General features: G+C 42.7%; 1 protein-coding gene across 5 annotated transcripts in view; it reads right to left on the bottom strand.

Moving 5' to 3' along the window:
* Positions 1 to 16,448, bottom strand: part of LOC146693777 (cell adhesion molecule DSCAM-like) — a 52,061-nt gene that overhangs the window by 22,386 nt on the left and 13,227 nt on the right. Inside the window, exons 1-7 of one of the 5 annotated variants that reach the window (XM_085429668.1) lie at positions 8,062 to 8,540; positions 7,767 to 7,953; positions 7,563 to 7,669; positions 7,266 to 7,449; positions 6,928 to 7,147; positions 6,754 to 6,840; positions 6,408 to 6,662 (exon numbers count right to left, since the gene is read on the bottom strand). The exons of 2 other annotated variants lie outside the window; for them this stretch is intronic. In XM_085429668.1, the coding sequence (XP_085285794.1) occupies positions 7,037 to 7,147; positions 7,266 to 7,449; positions 7,563 to 7,669; positions 7,767 to 7,877 (513 nt within the window). In that variant the 5' untranslated portion in view covers positions 7,878 to 7,953; positions 8,062 to 8,540 and the 3' untranslated portion in view covers positions 6,408 to 6,662; positions 6,754 to 6,840; positions 6,928 to 7,036. Of the gene's footprint in view, positions 1 to 6,407; positions 6,663 to 6,753; positions 6,841 to 6,927; positions 7,148 to 7,265; positions 7,450 to 7,562; positions 7,670 to 7,766; positions 8,541 to 16,448 lie in introns of those variants that run through there. 2 more of the 5 variants (XM_085429667.1, XM_085429670.1) reach the window with 2 other exon arrangements.

The raw sequence follows: 16,448 nt of genomic DNA, 5'->3' as shown, positions 1-16,448 counted from the left end.
GAATTCAACACACAAAAATTATTATGGAGGTAAGGATCACTGCTGGAGCCTTTCTCCTGAGAAAGGAATATGCAGATATATTGAAAAGTTGGACAGAGACCTATATTTTCAATGTTATATAAAGTACACTACACCACTACACTAAAAAAAACTATACAGACATTTCATTTAAATGTTTTGACTGTAGTTCAGGGCAGGATAACTATTTATCAAAATACAAACAGACAGTATATTTTTCTGTGAGATTATAAAGCTATATATTTGCTACATTAAGCTTAGATGAAACAGTGTTCTGTATATTGCCCCCCCACTACAGTATTTTCTTATAAATGTATTTTTTCTTACAAAATAATTTAAATAATATTATATTATGAGGGGTAAACTGTGCTTCTGCAAATAGACAGCAAGTGAAAGAGTTTTTTTCCCCCAGGAATATGAATAAATGGCGAAAATAACCTTATCTTTTATGTTAGCTTAAATTAGCGCTATAAAGGCTAATGCTAATTTAAAATAAAATACAAAATAAACGAGCTAACACTGATATTAGTAGCATTCAAACCCGCGAAAAACTATGTCAAAAAAGTGCACTCATTTTAGATGTATTTGAAACTTCTAGATTAAAATGTTTAGGCTAACAAGGTTAGTTGTTTTTTGTTGTTTTTTTAGCTAGCTAGAAACCCACAAATGGGGTGGTAGCTGTTTATTCTTCCTGTATTAAAACACACTGGTGACATTTGTTTAAAAAACAGAATCATATCAATTGTTATGTCAAATTAAACAATGCTGTTTTTTCTACTGAGACTGTAATATCACAGGTATCACTGCAATATCTCACCATGCCTGCCTGGTCTCCCTGTTGGCAAGAATGCAGCCTAAATTTTATTACCAAAAAGGAGCAAAGTGCCTTATATGGCTTGCATTATAGCTTTTAGGGGGCTCTAATCACCTTTGTGAGGAAAAATGTAAGACACAATAAAATAATATATTTATAGAAAACACATTTTTGATGCTGTAATTATGGTTTTTAACATGTCAGCTGTTACTCAGACTGTAGTACAGCCCACAAGTAGCAAGTACCAATCAATCAATGTCTGCATCCCTTTTTTTATACAATACGTGATTCTGCTTGCTGCCTGTCTGCAATATGTTATCTGCCTGTCCTAGAGCATGCCCACATGCATACATGCAAAATATTTTCTGCAGATTCATTTGTTTAAAGGGATGATAAGATGTTTACACAACTCATTATGTTTCTCAGATATGTGAAAAAATAGGTATTTGTTAAATATAGTGTATTATATAGTTTATATCTTATAATATATATTGCATATACAGTTTCTTCAACAATATATAAAGCAGATTGTGTAAATGTCACATATGCGTTTATAGAAAGACTGACTTTTTAAGAGTGGGTGGTCCAAATAAAATTTCTGCAATGTGCACTATATATGCTCCCAGCAGAGAAACTTTCATATACCTGTACAGTCTCTAACATCAAAAAGTTGTAGCCAATTTAAATATTTTAAGACGCTGTGGGATTGTGCGCCGGGTTCTCGATGGGTCTGTGGCACCGGCTAAGATGAAAATAATACATCAAAGTCATATTAAATTCTGATTCATTCTCTTTTTCCAGCTGGCACTGGGAGTATCAATCTTCTCAGTGCTCTGTTGATAATACAGATCGGAGGTGGTGGTGGTGGTTGTAGTTTTTTTTTTTAGGGGGGTTCAGCCTCACCTGATGGTGCTCAAGGTTAGTGAGAAGGAGAAGACACTTTAAAATAACTCATGTCAAGATATTTTAAACATACTGCTTTGGTTCGTTTTCATCCAGCAGAGAATTTCCCTCATGTGAAATCCAAAATACACAGCTGATTATGCTAAAGACAGTTTGTGCTGTGAATGAGGTGTTTGTATGCATGTAGTAAAACGTCATATTTTGTAAACTTCAATTGATTGGATTTGGGGAAGTAAGTGAAGAAAGTTTGTCAATTTTATTTAAACGAAATTAAAAAATACACATAATATTTTTTCTTAATTTAAAAAAAAAATCCAGTTACAAACAGCTAGCACACTTCAAAGTTTTCCGATCAAATTATTCAAGTGAAGTTAATTGACTCTTGAAGATGTTACAATAGAAAATGTCTCGAGAGAAGATAGATTAAAGAAGTGTGCAGTTGCTTGAAAAGCTTCTATTCTTCGCGAGCATCAGAGAAATTGGATTAGGATTTATGCCACGGCTGTTTTGATATTCGCCTATTTCACATTTAAAAGTAGGTGAGAGCTATTCAATTTAGACTGGCTGAGTGAGATTGATTTAATTTAACAAAGAAATGGACTCTGGTGAAAGTGCGCATATCGCTGCACTGCTCGTTTTCCTAATTGACTAAACTCAGGAGCCAGACCGCAAAATGGTGTGATGACGCATGTACATCACTCCCCTCGACCTCACAAAGAGCAGCAAGTCATGCCCCAACAAATGGCCTCAGGGTCCAACCACTTACTACATTGCCCTGGAGGAAATCAGTAATTGGCATAATTTTTCATGAGCTCAACTGTAAAAGGTGAAATAAATGACACAGTTCAATAATGCATTATATGTATCTATAATTGACTATGATTTTTTTTTCGGGATCTTCAGAGGGACAGGAGGAATGAGGGAAGCTGTTTTATGTAAACCTTAACTATCACAAGAACTTTTTTAATATTTACCCTCTTTTTAATGTAAGCTTTTTATTCGCTAATCTGGTGCTTACTGTCATAGTTTTGAGTGCTATTCTTGCAGTTTCCTATAGCTAGCTCAATTGTATTTTGTTTACACGTTGCACTTCTGTAATTCCCACTGTTTATGCAACTGGTTTAGGAAGCAATGAGACAGATATTGGAGCAATAATGTTAAAAACGATCATTATTTACTATTTTTTAAGACTTTCAAAGCTATAAAGAAATCTCTACAGGGCTGAAGTGTATGTGTATGAAGTGTTTGTGTGTGAAATGCGTTATAAGCATATAAGAATATTTAAGAACGTATATAAACACATCAAACGCGACTATATCACCAAAAATAAATAAATACATATAAAATCACACTATTACTTACATCAGCGGTCGCCAACCCCCAGGCCACGGACCGGTAATGGTCCGTGAGTTGTTTGGTACCGGGCCACGAGAGTTGAGGCTTGGGTGTAAAATTTATGGTTTTCGGGGGTTTTATCGGTTTTTAATCAGGGTTTGGTTTTTTTTTTTTATCATTTTTATCGTTAACTCGGTTTCCCTGGGTCTTTTCCCGAGTGTTATGAATAAATCTTTTTTTTTTGGTAGCGGTGCTGGTTTTCTTTTTTTGTATTTATCTACAAACCCTTAAAGACCGGCCCGTGAAAATATTGTTGGACATAAACCAGTCCATGGCGCAAAAACGGTTGACTTACATGGAATAATATTATCATTCATTTTATTACATCTGGAGATGTGTTTGTGATTCTGAGTCATAAAAGCCCAATAGAGGCTCTCCTTTTAGCTCTGCTTTGGTCTCCACCCGCTCGTGCTAAATGCTACACTAAGTTCACCAGCTAGATGCCAGCTGTCTCCATCTTTTGTTTGGTTATGAACCAATATGCATACATATTTTTTCCCCTTAGAAGAGCTTTCTTGTAAAACTAAAGAGGCGTGAAGAGTGAACAGAAGTTATCCATCATAAAACAATAAGATGCAAGACACAACAGTGGTGTGTAGCGACAGGTGATCATTTTTGGAGAGTTTATTACTAAAAAACCCATTGACCATATAAAAATATTCCTTAGAGCACCATTTTGTATTGTGTTATACTGTGTCCTCATTCTATAGTGTTTTTTATGTGCATTATACACATAAAAACATCACGTAAAAGTTTAAAGGTTTTTATTGGGAAGGTAAGATATGGGAAAATTAGCTCTTTGTTTATTGCCATCTGCTTTAATGGGACGACAAAGGTTGGTAGTGTGTCTGTTGTTAGACTGCCACACAGATATTTAAACATAACTATACAGTCATTTCTTGCAGAGCTGTTGTAATCTATTGTCTGTTTAATGTTATAACTGAAAAACTATTAGAAAAATCTGTTTATTGAGTGTTTGACCTTTTGATGATCTGTTTCAGAGAAGCTGTAACATTCCTACAGAATTACTGTATATACAGCAAACAACACCTATTATGAGCCATAGCTGTGCTCCTTTTCACAGCATAACTGATCGGCTGACAGTAGTGATGGGATTTCCGGCTCTTTTTAGAGATCCGGCTCTTTCGGTTCGGCTCACTAAAAAGAGCCGGCTCTTTCGGCTCCGAACCGGCTCTTCAGATTGTTTTGTTGCTTTAATTAATTTATTATTAACAATAATATAAAATTATGCACAAAAGGAATTACTAACGTAAAAAAAGTGGTTTTATTTATATATGTTTATATATAAATATATGCGGTGACACCTAGAGACAAAACACGTTTCTAGCATGAACTGAACTTCCAAAGCAAAGCTACTAGATCACTTAGGCTACGTTCACACTGCAGGCGAAAGTGCATCAAATCCGATTTTTTTGACCCTATGCGACCCATATCCGATCATGGTATGACAGTGTGAACGGCACAAATCCGATATTTTCAAATCCGATCTGGGTCACTTTCGTATGTGGTACTGAATCCGATACATATCCGATGTCTCAGAAAGCGACTGCTGTGTGAACGGTCAAGTCGCATTAAATCCGTCTTTTACGTCACTGACACAAGACAGACGCCAATTATCAGCGCCAGAGAAGCGCCTGATAAGACATCGCGAACGTTTCCTGGCCATCCGGTGAAACTGCTGGGAAGACAACGTTGGAGAAACGTTAACATTTTATTTGTACTGCATAACCTGCAGGTTCTGACAGAAATCTGCAACTATCCTTTGAAGCACCGCTCCTCTAAAACAGCAATAAGGATCATTATTAGGTTATCTATATTATTATGTAAATAACAAAATAACTTAAAGCAAAAATCGGGAAACATGAAGTCCGAAGTCTTTATATTAAGGCCATCAGTCAAACAATATAGTTTGTTCTGGGTCTAAACAGAGCGCGTTGTGTATGACGTCTTCGTTTGCGCATGCGGGCCGCTTTGAGCGTTCACACTAGAGCGCGTTTGCTGTCGCATTTTATTTGTAGTGTGAACGAGCAGACAAAAAAATCGGTTTTGATCAAAAAATCGGAATTGAGCATTAAGACCTGCAGTGTGAACGTAGCCTTAAATTACACAATTGAAAGCATGTATGTATTGTTTGTGTATTCATACACAAGCACTCATATATATTCAAATAATTTAAAAAAAAGTTCATTTACCTGTTACTACCACACATCAAATCCGGTCGTTGGTACTTGCTGGCTTGTGTAGCCACAAGATAACAAAAGCTCAACAGTGCGCCCAGCATCCTGGAGCACTTCTGTTGTCTTTTGTACGTGTTTTGAGTTTTTATATGCTTCTAAGTTTTTACGTGCTTATGAGTTTTTACGTGTTTTGGAGTTTGTACGTGTTTTTACGTGTTTTGGAGTTTGTACATGCTTCAGAGTTCGTACGTGATTTGAAGTTTATATGTGCTTCGTCTCTACGGGCCACCATAAATATACTTTTATTTATTCACTCCACATAAAATGTAATAAATAAATCATATAATACAAAAACCAAATATAATACAAAAATATAAATGTTAAAAATGAGAAAAGTAGAAGCACACTTGTCCAAAAGAAGAGGAATCTAACGGTGTTTGAATGGTTTTTCTAAGTTGAACAGTTTTGAAGGAGTTAGCGTCCAAAAAACGTACGGAAAAATAATAATAAAGATTCAAAGAACAATACTGTGAATGCTTTTCAAGCATTTCAGGGTTTTTATCGGTTTTCAGCGTTATTTTGTTATCGTTTTAATCGTTAACTCGGTTTTCCTGGGTCTTTTCACGTGTGTTATGAATAAATCTTCTTTTTTTCGGTACCGGTACTAGTTTTATTTTGTTGTATTTATCCGCGACACCTTAAAGGCCGGTCCGTGAAAATATTGTCAGGCATAAACCGGTCCGTGGTGCAAAACAGGTTGGAGACCGCTGGTCTACAGTACATGTAGAGTTTATGGAAAAACAAAAACAAAGCAACGACAATGAGCTACTTTCAAAGTGCAAAGAGAACAGGTTGGACATGTGAAAGACCTGATGCCATTATGTTACAGCCATCCATGCTTCTGTACCAGACGGAATCTCACTGAGATAAGAATAAGAGCTCCAACTTCTTAAGGACTTTCTCTGTGTTTATATAAAAGTGCAGGCACTATAAGAAATGATAATGAAACATCTTCAAGTAAGATCAGTTTTAATGCTGTCCCTCTTTCGACATTTGGTTCTGTTTGGAGCCTGCTTTACCTTACGACAAGGTCCTCAGGATATCATTTAGACTTTTATGGACATTGGCAGGCTGGGAGGCGGCACACTTGCTCAGGCTTGGCCCCATCTGGGCATAAAGGGCTTGGCACAGGTTGGCGGTAGCACCCCTTACGCTGCCGCCCCGGCCATGAATGGTGCCGCTGTGGGTAGAGGTGCCCAAGAGGTGCCAGAGCAAGGGCAGCACTTTCTGCTTTACCATCTGGGGCTTACGAGGGTAGAGCTCTGTCACAAGATCTAAATATAGAAGATGAGAAGCAATACACTGCATTTAGATACATCAAAGCAGAAGCTGATTACAGTGCCGAAACTAGGACACCAGACATACCTGCGACCTTTTCGATAAGGTTCACCTTTGCCTTCCCGCTTAAAAACTGAGCCTTGGCGCAAAAAGGCTGAAGGAGAAGTATGTTGTCTGTAGCAGGTAAAAAAATGAAAGTCAAATTAAAGCAATTTTTTTAACCAAAACTTTCTCCTCTATTTTAATGCTCAAAGTAAGTACCTATATTTAAGATGAGTGCATTAATAGCTCCAATAGCAGCAGAGCAGATAGCATTGCTCTTTGAGTTGAGGTGATTGTCCACGATTGCTGGGACCAGGATGTTGACCACTTAGGACAGCTTGTCCTTTAACAAGTGGATGATTTTCTGTAAAGACTCCAGGGCATACAAGTTGACCTTGCTGTTGGACTCCTGCAGCCTGGCTCTGAAGGCATCAAACACCTAGAATTAGGGAGATCAGAAAGTGAAGGATAAACACTTTGTCATTATAATGAAAAGACCACAATGTACATAAAGACATACTAAATGGATTTGGAGAAAGAAAAATGAAAACATTAACCGGGAATATACTGTTGATAACCATGTTTGGGTTGTTTTGGCAGTCAGCCACTAGCTGGTCGATGCCTTTGATCCTCTCTCTGAAGTCCTTTGAAGCCAGCAGATCCGAGATCTGCTTGATGTACTCAGTCTTGTCTGCAAAACTCTGTGTGTGAGATCTACAGCTGTAATGGCTGTGAGACTCCCTGTATATAAAATGCATCACAATTCACGTGTTTTCCATATGTATTACACATTTGTGAAAAATAAATTTGCCTTAATGGGCCACTCTGGAGCATTGGTTGATATCCACACCCACCTGTTGGTCTGGTTGAGTGGCTCTCTGTTGAGCGATGAGGCTCTGACTGTACCGCTTGCCCGGGAGGGAATGTCTGCCTGAGTATCTTGAGGCATCTTGCCAAGACCCTAACCCCCCCCCAACAATCTCAGAGTTAGATGCCTATATTTAACTTCCAGCCAAAACACCAATTTTCCTGTAAACATAAAGACAAAGGTACCGTACCTTTGTTTTTAGAGTGAAGACGGTGTCTCTGACAGTCTGCAGGTCTTTCGTAGGGATGTATTTCTCCAGGATCTTTTCAAATTCTGGGTGGGAAGACAGGGACAGCAGCATTCGACGGCCAAAGTTGTCACGGCTCGGGGCAGCGGCCGTGTGAAGAGTGGAAAGGAGGACTCAAACGCAGCGCTTCCTTAGATGTGAAGGTGATTTATTGACAATACTGAACATAAAGTGGAGATGGCAAACAGAACTAAGGACGAACTAAACTGGGAGAAACTACACAAAGGGAGTGGCAAACCTGAACATGAAGGGAGAACAGCAGGGAGAGCACGCAGGGGATTCACCGGGTATGAACACAGACGACGCGACGAGGAGCAGAGGAAAACACACACTATAAGTACACAGAGAGACACTGGGAATCACACACAGGTGGGGGAAACAGCTGGACCTGATTAACCTGACGAGACAGGGGAACACTAACACCAGGGACCAATAGAGGGAGCACAAACCCAGAACCCAGTATCTAAAATCCCAAACACAAACCATCCCAAAACAGCCACGAATAATCATGAAAGTAATAACAATAAAGAACACAAACACAAAGTCACTGAGTCATGGCCGTAGGACCATGACAAAAGTACCTTTGAGGGGAGAAGGTGTAATATTATCTCATTTGTTAAAGTGGCACTTTGGGTTTGCAGTCCAAAAGCAACGGAAAAGCATTTCTAAACATATTTTAATGAAATGCAAGGTAATTACAGTACAGTGACACCAAAACAAATAGTGTCAACAATAATAAAATCAATTCCAGCAAAACCAAAAGTAGATTTGGATTGTACTATATCCTTTTGATGGTCTAAAGCAGGGGTGTCAAACTCAAATACACAGTGGGCAAAATTCAAAACTGGAACAAAGTTGCGGGCTAACGTTAATATTTATTGAAATATATTTATTCCTTCAGATATAAGAATGAATCTTTTCTTATGGACTCAAACAAGTTTTGCTGAAAAACTGAATATGGAACAAGCAAAGCATAATACTAAACAATATATATATTAGCTGTATAATACCAGTAGGCCAGCTCTGATAGTAATTTGGTATGGCTTCGCGGGCCAAATGTAATTAGGCTGCGGGCCAAATTTGGTACCTATGGTCTAAAGACTTTTAAAATGTCTCAAATTTGACATTTTCCTCCCACTGTTAAGATAACAAAAGCTCAACAGTGCGCCCAGCATCCTGGAGCACTTCTGTTGTCTTTTGTACGTGTTTTGAGTTTTTATATGCTTCTAAGTTTTTACGTGCTTATGAGTTTTTACGTGTTTTGGAGTTTGTACGTGTTTTTACGTGTTTTGGAGTTTGTACATGCTTCAGAGTTCGTACGTGATTTGAAGTTTGTATGTGCTTTGTCTCTAGGGGCCACCGTAAATATACTTTTATTTATTCACTCCACATAAAATGTAATAAATAAATCATATAATACAAAAATCAACTATTCACATTTCAAGTTTTAACTATTTAAATTTTCAGCTTTTTCCTTTCACAAATTTAAAGTGAAAAGAACACAAAACACTGCAAACCACAACACAATTAAATATAAATTATAATATGAAAACTAAAAGAACATGCATATTCTCTGTCATATGGACCTGCATGAATAAACTTTCTCAATCCTTTATCATCTGCAACTGAAAATAGTTGTGGATGATTACTATACCTTTCTAATGTTGTTGTCCCTGCCTCTCTTTCTCTCTCTCTGGCTCTGTTCCTGTGCTACTGAGTGTAACTACCGCCCCTCCCCCCTCTGCCCAGCATAAAGCACAAGACTCGCGTGCAGAGTGAAGCGGAAAAAAAGTGCGAGAGAGAGGCTGAGAGAAAGAAAAAAAAAAAAAAAGAAAACCCACGTGACGGCTCGCGATAAGGAGCCGGCTCGCGTCGTTCACGTCAAAGAGCCGGCTCTAAGAGCCATTTCGTTCGCGAACGACCCATCACTAGCTGACAGGCTGTTACCATCCACAGCAGAGCCACGTAAACAGTGAATCAGTGTTAATGCAAGGTAATAAAGATTAGTATACATGGTTGATTCCACAGGTCCTGAAGTCCTTGACTCACCACTTAATTATTTTTCAGCCTGACACATGCTCAAAACATGCTACAGTCACTTTTTGTGTGATGTTTTCCTCTCTCATGTGTCCCTTGCAAGTTAAGATGAATGTTCCCAGTGCCACATGGGACTTCTCATCCCACACCAACATATTCCATCTTTTATGCAGCTGCTAGCTTTTTTTGTCATGAACTCTCTGTGACATGTGAAGAAGAGAGAACAGCAGAAAGCAAACAAGAAGGGGCAAAAAGAGAATCAGAGAGATAGTGGGATTGATTCAGCTTCCCATATTTCAGGGGGCACTTGTGTTGCATCTGTTGAGCGAGCAGATCTATTGTCTGAGTTGTCAACGCCACCGCAGCATGGGGACTCTGCACTGCATGGTAGCGTGGCACCGGGTACCTCATAGTGACAATGTGACAGCAGGAACCTTGGGTAATTAAAGCAGCTCTGTGCTCTGTGCCCTCAGGGCATGTCTGCCTGGGATGTGGAGATCATACCTGGCTCACTCACATTCAACACTAACAGCGGAAGCAATTTTCAACCTTAACAAATTCCTGCTCTGTGCATTTATGGATAGTAGCATTAGTGTGATGTAGGCAGCGCTCGAGCATGTGATCAAGCTTTATTCCCAGCAGCTAAAAATAGGGCCTTGACCTGTGGGTGACCCAAATTTGAAATACACTGTACAGGTACACTGCATTTCATTTAATCTGATTACCATGGATGAAAATCATATTTCACCAAAGTAAGTTTTTTTTTCTTTATATCAGTCTACGAACTTGAAAGCAATATGTGTAGAGCTATGTATAGAGCTAGGAGCTCTGATACAGGGAAATGATAACCAGCCAGGGCCAGGGAGTCCACTGTGAGTAAGCATTCCCACTGATCTGATCTGGCCAGAGGCAATACACCATGCATGGAAGTTAAATGACTGTATTCCAATTTGCTCTCATGAATATTAAGCAGGGCTGTGACAGAAAGGGCTGGCTGTACGCAAGCTGCTGATCCACACCGACAGATCAGTCCTCTGATGTCTAGGAGGTGCGGGCAACTCTAAAAACGAGGCCCCCACAGCAGATGAGCCTCCTCCTCCTCCTCCCTGGTCTATTTTCATGTCTTAAATGGGCCAGAGTGGCTGGCTGTCTCATCAAGGGAAAGCCAGAGACCCTGGACTGGTTCTCAGTTAGTATAACTAAGCAATAAAGACGTTGATGTCTAAATTATGCTGCTGCTACTGCTGATGGTGATGAGTGCAAGTGAATCTGATGAGAGATTATACCGTAGCAAACTATAGCAGCTCCCTCTGCTGCTGCTGCTGATGAATAAAAACCTCCACTAGTAGAAATCTAATAGGTTCAAGGTTCAAGGTTCTTTATTTGTCACATGCATAGTTATACAAGTATTACACACAGTGAAATGTAGCCTGACACGCTCCTCGACATGTGCAAAAAAATTGGGGGGTGGGGGGGGGGGGTAGAGGAAAAACATATATATATATATATATATATATATATATATATATATATATATATATATATATATATTGTTGAACAGCCACAAGGGGCAGTACCCTCCATGGAGAAGGAGGCTAGAGGGCAAGATCAAAGTAGCACGGAGGGAGGTTAGCCAACTAACGGAGTTGCAGAAAGGTGCGACAAATAAGGTGCCTAAGAAATACAGCAAGTTGTCCATACCTGAGGCCTTGGAAACTGCCAAGCAAAGACTCACAGCCTTGGCCAGCCGCTTGAGGAGGTACACCAGAGAGATAGAAGGCAGGAGAATAAACCAGCTGTTCTCCACAGAACAAGCAAAGGTGTACTCTCAGTGGCAAGGGAACAATAAGAGAACAGCACCACCAAGGCTGGAGACGGAGCAATACTGGAAGAGCATATGGGAGAAGGATGCAACCCATAACGGCAATGCTCAGTGGCTAGAGGATCTGAGGGCAGACCACAGCGACCTCCCTGAACAGGGTCCAGTAACCATCACAGTGGCAGATATCCAAGAAAGGGTCTCCAGTATGAAGAGTTGGACAGCACCAGGGCCCGACATGGTTCACGCCTACTGGCTGAAGAAGCTGACTGCACTCCACGAGCGTCTGGCAGCACAAATGAACCAGCTGCTAGTTAACGAGAGACACCCGGAATGGCTAACTGAAGGCCGGACGGTCCTGATCCCCAAGGACCCCAAGAAGGGACCGGTCCCCTCCAACTACCGACCAATAACCTGCCTCAGTACTACATGGAAGCTCCTGTCAGGCATCATATCGGCTAAGATGAACAGGCACATGGGTCAATACATGAGCGGGACACAGAAAGGAATTGGCAAGAATACCAGAGGTGCAAAACACCAGCTACTGGTAGACAGAACAATCAGCCGAGACTGCAAGACCAGACTGACCAACCTGTGCACTGCCTGGATTGATTACAAGAAGGCCTATGACTCAATGCCCCACAGCTGGATACTGGAATGCCTAGAATTGTACAAGATCAATGGGACCCTAAGAGCCTTCATCAGGAACTCAATGGGGATGTGGCGTACAACACTAGAGGCCAACTCCAAGCCCATAGCACAAGTTACCATCAAGTGCGGGATCTACCAAGGAGATGCTCTGTCCCCACTGCTGTTCTGCATAGGCCTGAACCCCCTCAGTGAGATCATTAACAAGACTGGCTACGGATACCGACTACGGAACGGAGCAGTTGTCAGCCACCTCCTGTACATGGATGACATCAAGCTGTATGCCAAGAGTGAACGAGACATCGATTCACTGATCCACACTACCAGGCTATACAGCAATGACATTGGAATGTCGTTCGGACTGGAGAAGTGTAGTCGGATGGTAACAAAGAGAGGGAAGGTAGTCAGAACTGAGGGGATTGAACTACCAGAAGGCAACATTGCAGACATAGAGGACAGTTACAAGTACCTGGGGATCCCGCAGGCAAATGGGAACCATGAAGAGGCCGCTAGAAAGGCTGCAACCACCAAGTACCTGCAGAGGGTCAGGCAAGTCCTGAGGAGTCAGCTGAATGGTAAGAACAAGATCCGGGCCATCAACACATACGCCCTGCCCGTGATCAGGTACCCTGCTGGGGTAATAAGCTGGCCAAAGGAGGAGAGAATACATTGGGAAGATGGCCCCAACTGACCGAATGCTCAGTGAATACCTCAGGCAGCAGAAACCCAAGAAAGAGGAGGGAGACGAGGAACCATCATGGAAGGACAGGCCCCTGCACGGTATGTACCACCGGCAGATAGAGGAGGTGGCTGATATCCAGAAATCCTACCAGTGGCTGGACAAAGCTGGACTGAAAGACAGCACAGAGGCACTAATCATGGCAGCACAAGAACAAGCTCTGAGTACAAGATCCATAGAGGCTGGGGTCTATCACACCAGGCAAGACCCCAGGTGCAGGCTGTGTAAAGATGCCCCAGAGACTATCCAGCACATAACAGCAGGGTGCAAGATGCTAGCAGGCAAGGCATACATGGAACGCCATAACCAAGTGGCCGGCATAGTGTACAGGAACATCTGTGCCGAGTATAACCTGGAAGTCCCGAGGTCAAAATGGGAGATGCCCCCAAGGGTGGTGGAGAATGACCGAGCTAAGATCCTGTGGGACTTCCAGATACAGACGGACAAAATGGTGGTGGCTAACCAACCGGACATAGTGGTGGTAGACAAACAGAAGAAGACAGCCGTAGTGATCGATGTAGCGGTTCCCAATGACAGCAATATCAGGAAGAAGGAACACGAGAAGCTGGAGAAATACCAAGGGCTCAGAGAAGAGCTCGAGAGGATGTGGAGGGTGAAGGTAACGGTGGTCCCCGTGGTAATCGGAGCACTAGGTGCGGTGACTCCCAAGCTAGGCGAGTGGCTCCAGCAGATCCCGGGAACAACATCGGAGATCTCTGTCCAGAAGAGCGCAGTCCTGGGAACAGCTAAGATACTGCGCAGGACCCTCAAGCTCCCAGGCCTCTGGTAGAGGACCCGAGCTTGAAGGATAAACCGCCCGCAGGGGCGTGCTGGGTGTTTTTTATATATATATATATATATATATATATATATATATATATATATATATATATATATACACACATTGGGTGAATGTGCAGTAGTAGCAGCAAGCAGGTGAATTCTGTACATTAATATGAATAGACATCTGACTATTTTACAGGATATTTTACAGAATATAAACATATTTAAAATTAAAGGAATTGAAATGTACATTGTGCCTTGGTTTAGTGTCTGGAAGAGTCCTGACTCAGTCAATTATAGATGATGTGAGAGGGCAGGTGTGTGTGTTTAGGGCACGGATGGCTTGGGGATAGAAGCTCCTCTTGAGTCTCTCTGTCCTTGCCCGGAAGATGCGGAACCTTCTACCAGATTGCAGAAGTTGGAACAGTTTGTTGCCTGGATGGGACGGGTCCTTCAGTATCTGCGCTGCTCTAGTCCGGCATCTCCTGGTGTAGGTGTCCTGAAGCGGGGGGAGAGCAATCCTGCAGCAGCGTTCTGCTGTACGGATCACTCTCTGGAGAGCTTTTTGGTCCTTCACACAGCTGTTCCCAAACCACGATGTCATGTTCTGTGTGAGGATGCTCTCCACAGCGCCTGTATAGAAAATCCTGAGGATCTTTGAAGAGACCCTGAACTTCCTAAGTTGTCGTAGGTGATACAGGCGCTGCCTAGCCTTTTTGGTCTGGACCTGAATGTGGGCAGCTCATGTCAGGTCTGAGGAGATGTGGACACCAAGATACTTGAAGGACTGCACCCTCTCCACTGGAGCTCCATTGATGATAATGGGCTTGTAGTCTCTGTGCTGACCCCTTCTGAAGTCCACCACCAGCTCCTTGGTCTTGCTGACGTTCAGCTGGAGGTGGTTGTCCCAGATTCTTCACTTCATCCATGTAGGCCGCCTCATCGTTGTTGGAGATGGCACCCAACACCACTGTGTCGTCAGCAAACTTCACAATGGTGTTGGAGCCATGGGTGGCCACACAGTCTGAAGTGTAGAGGGAGTAGAGCAGTGGCGAGAGGACACATCCCTGAGGTGCTCCTGTGTTGATGGTGATGCTGTTGGAGAAGCACCTGCCCACCCTCACCACCTGAGTTCTGCCAGTGAGGAAGTCCAACACCCATGCACACAGACGGCTGTTAAGTCCCAGATCCCTCAGCTTTGTGAACAGTCTGCAGGGCAATATTGTGTTAAACGCTGAACTGTAATCAACAAACAGCATTCGCACATAGTTACCCTGTTTCTTGTCCACATGGCTGAGAGTGGTGTGTAGGACGTGGGCGATGGCATCCTCTGTGGATCTGTTGGATCTGTAGGCGAACTGCAGCGGATCTGTGGTGTCTGGGATGGAGGAGGAGATGATGTTCTTCAGCAGCCTCTCAAACACCTTCATTACTACCGAGGTCAGTGCAACTGGCCGGTAATCGTTCAGGGATGAGGGTTTGCTGTTCTTGGGCACAGGGATGATGGTGGATCTTTTGAAGCATGTGGGGACCACAGACTTCGCCAGGAACTCGTTGAAGATGTAAGTGAACACACCTGCTAGCTGGTCAGCACAGCAGCGCAGCAGACGGCCGGTGATGCCGTCTGGCCCCGCCGCTTTCCTTGTGTTCACTCTCCTCAGTGCCGCTCGGACGTCATGCTCCGCGATCTGCACCGGTCTCTCGCTGATGACGTCACTGTCCTCGGTAGTCAGGCGGTAGATAGCATTAGCCGCCTGGCTAACCTCGAAACGGGCGTAGAACTGATTCAGCTCGTTGGTGAATGCAGAGTCAGCGTTGATCAGCGCAGTGTCCTTGGCTTTGTAGTCCGTAATGGTGCGTACTCCGTGCCACATACTCCGTGTGTCGCCCTGGTGGAAGTGGGACTCCACACGTTCCCGGTACCGGCGTTTAGCATCTCTCACCGCGCGCTGCACGCCGTATGAGGCCGCTTTGCAGGCGCTCATATCGCCAGTGGCGAGACCCGCGTTGTAGGAGGCGGTCCTGGCGTTTACTGCAGTGCGGATCGATCTGTCCATCCACGGTTTCTGGTTTGGGAATGTGGTGACTCTCGCAGTGGGGATAATCTCCTCCGCTAGCATATTGACGAAGCATACTGATAGGTTTGTAGCTTGTACCTATCCGCTGGAACGTTGAAGACAATATAATTACACTGCAAAGCAAGACACAAGCAGGCTGGTTTACTCATGCATGAGGGAAATCTGGCTGGGGCCGAGTGTCGTCCCACCACCTAGCCCCTGTCAGACTCTCAGCCAGGCTCCCCATAGCACTCCTTTTATTGTGGTTACATGAATATGCATAGGGTCATTAACATATGACATCTTACATAGGTATACATGTGAACAAAGAATACTGTGTGTGTGTGTGTGTGTGTGTGTGTGTGTGTGTGTGTGTGTGTGTGTGTGTGTGTGTGTGTGAGGTTCAGATGTGACCCTGTGAAGACTCCCCAAAGCTGGTGCCAGGAGTCTAGCGGTCCATCTGAACAAAAGGCTCTTATACTTAAACAGATATACGTGTGTTTGCTATACCATATATCAGCAAGAGAAGATACGGCCTTTCC

Source organism: Copadichromis virginalis, linkage group LG14 (assembly GCF_057382275.1).
Source record: "Copadichromis virginalis isolate Kocher_CV1m ecotype Utaka linkage group LG14, C_Virginalis_male_GT1.1, whole genome shotgun sequence".
Classification (NCBI taxonomy): domain Eukaryota; kingdom Metazoa; phylum Chordata; class Actinopteri; order Cichliformes; family Cichlidae; genus Copadichromis; species Copadichromis virginalis.
Note: the sequence above shows the minus strand (reverse complement) of the source record. Positions and strands in the feature narration are given on the sequence as shown.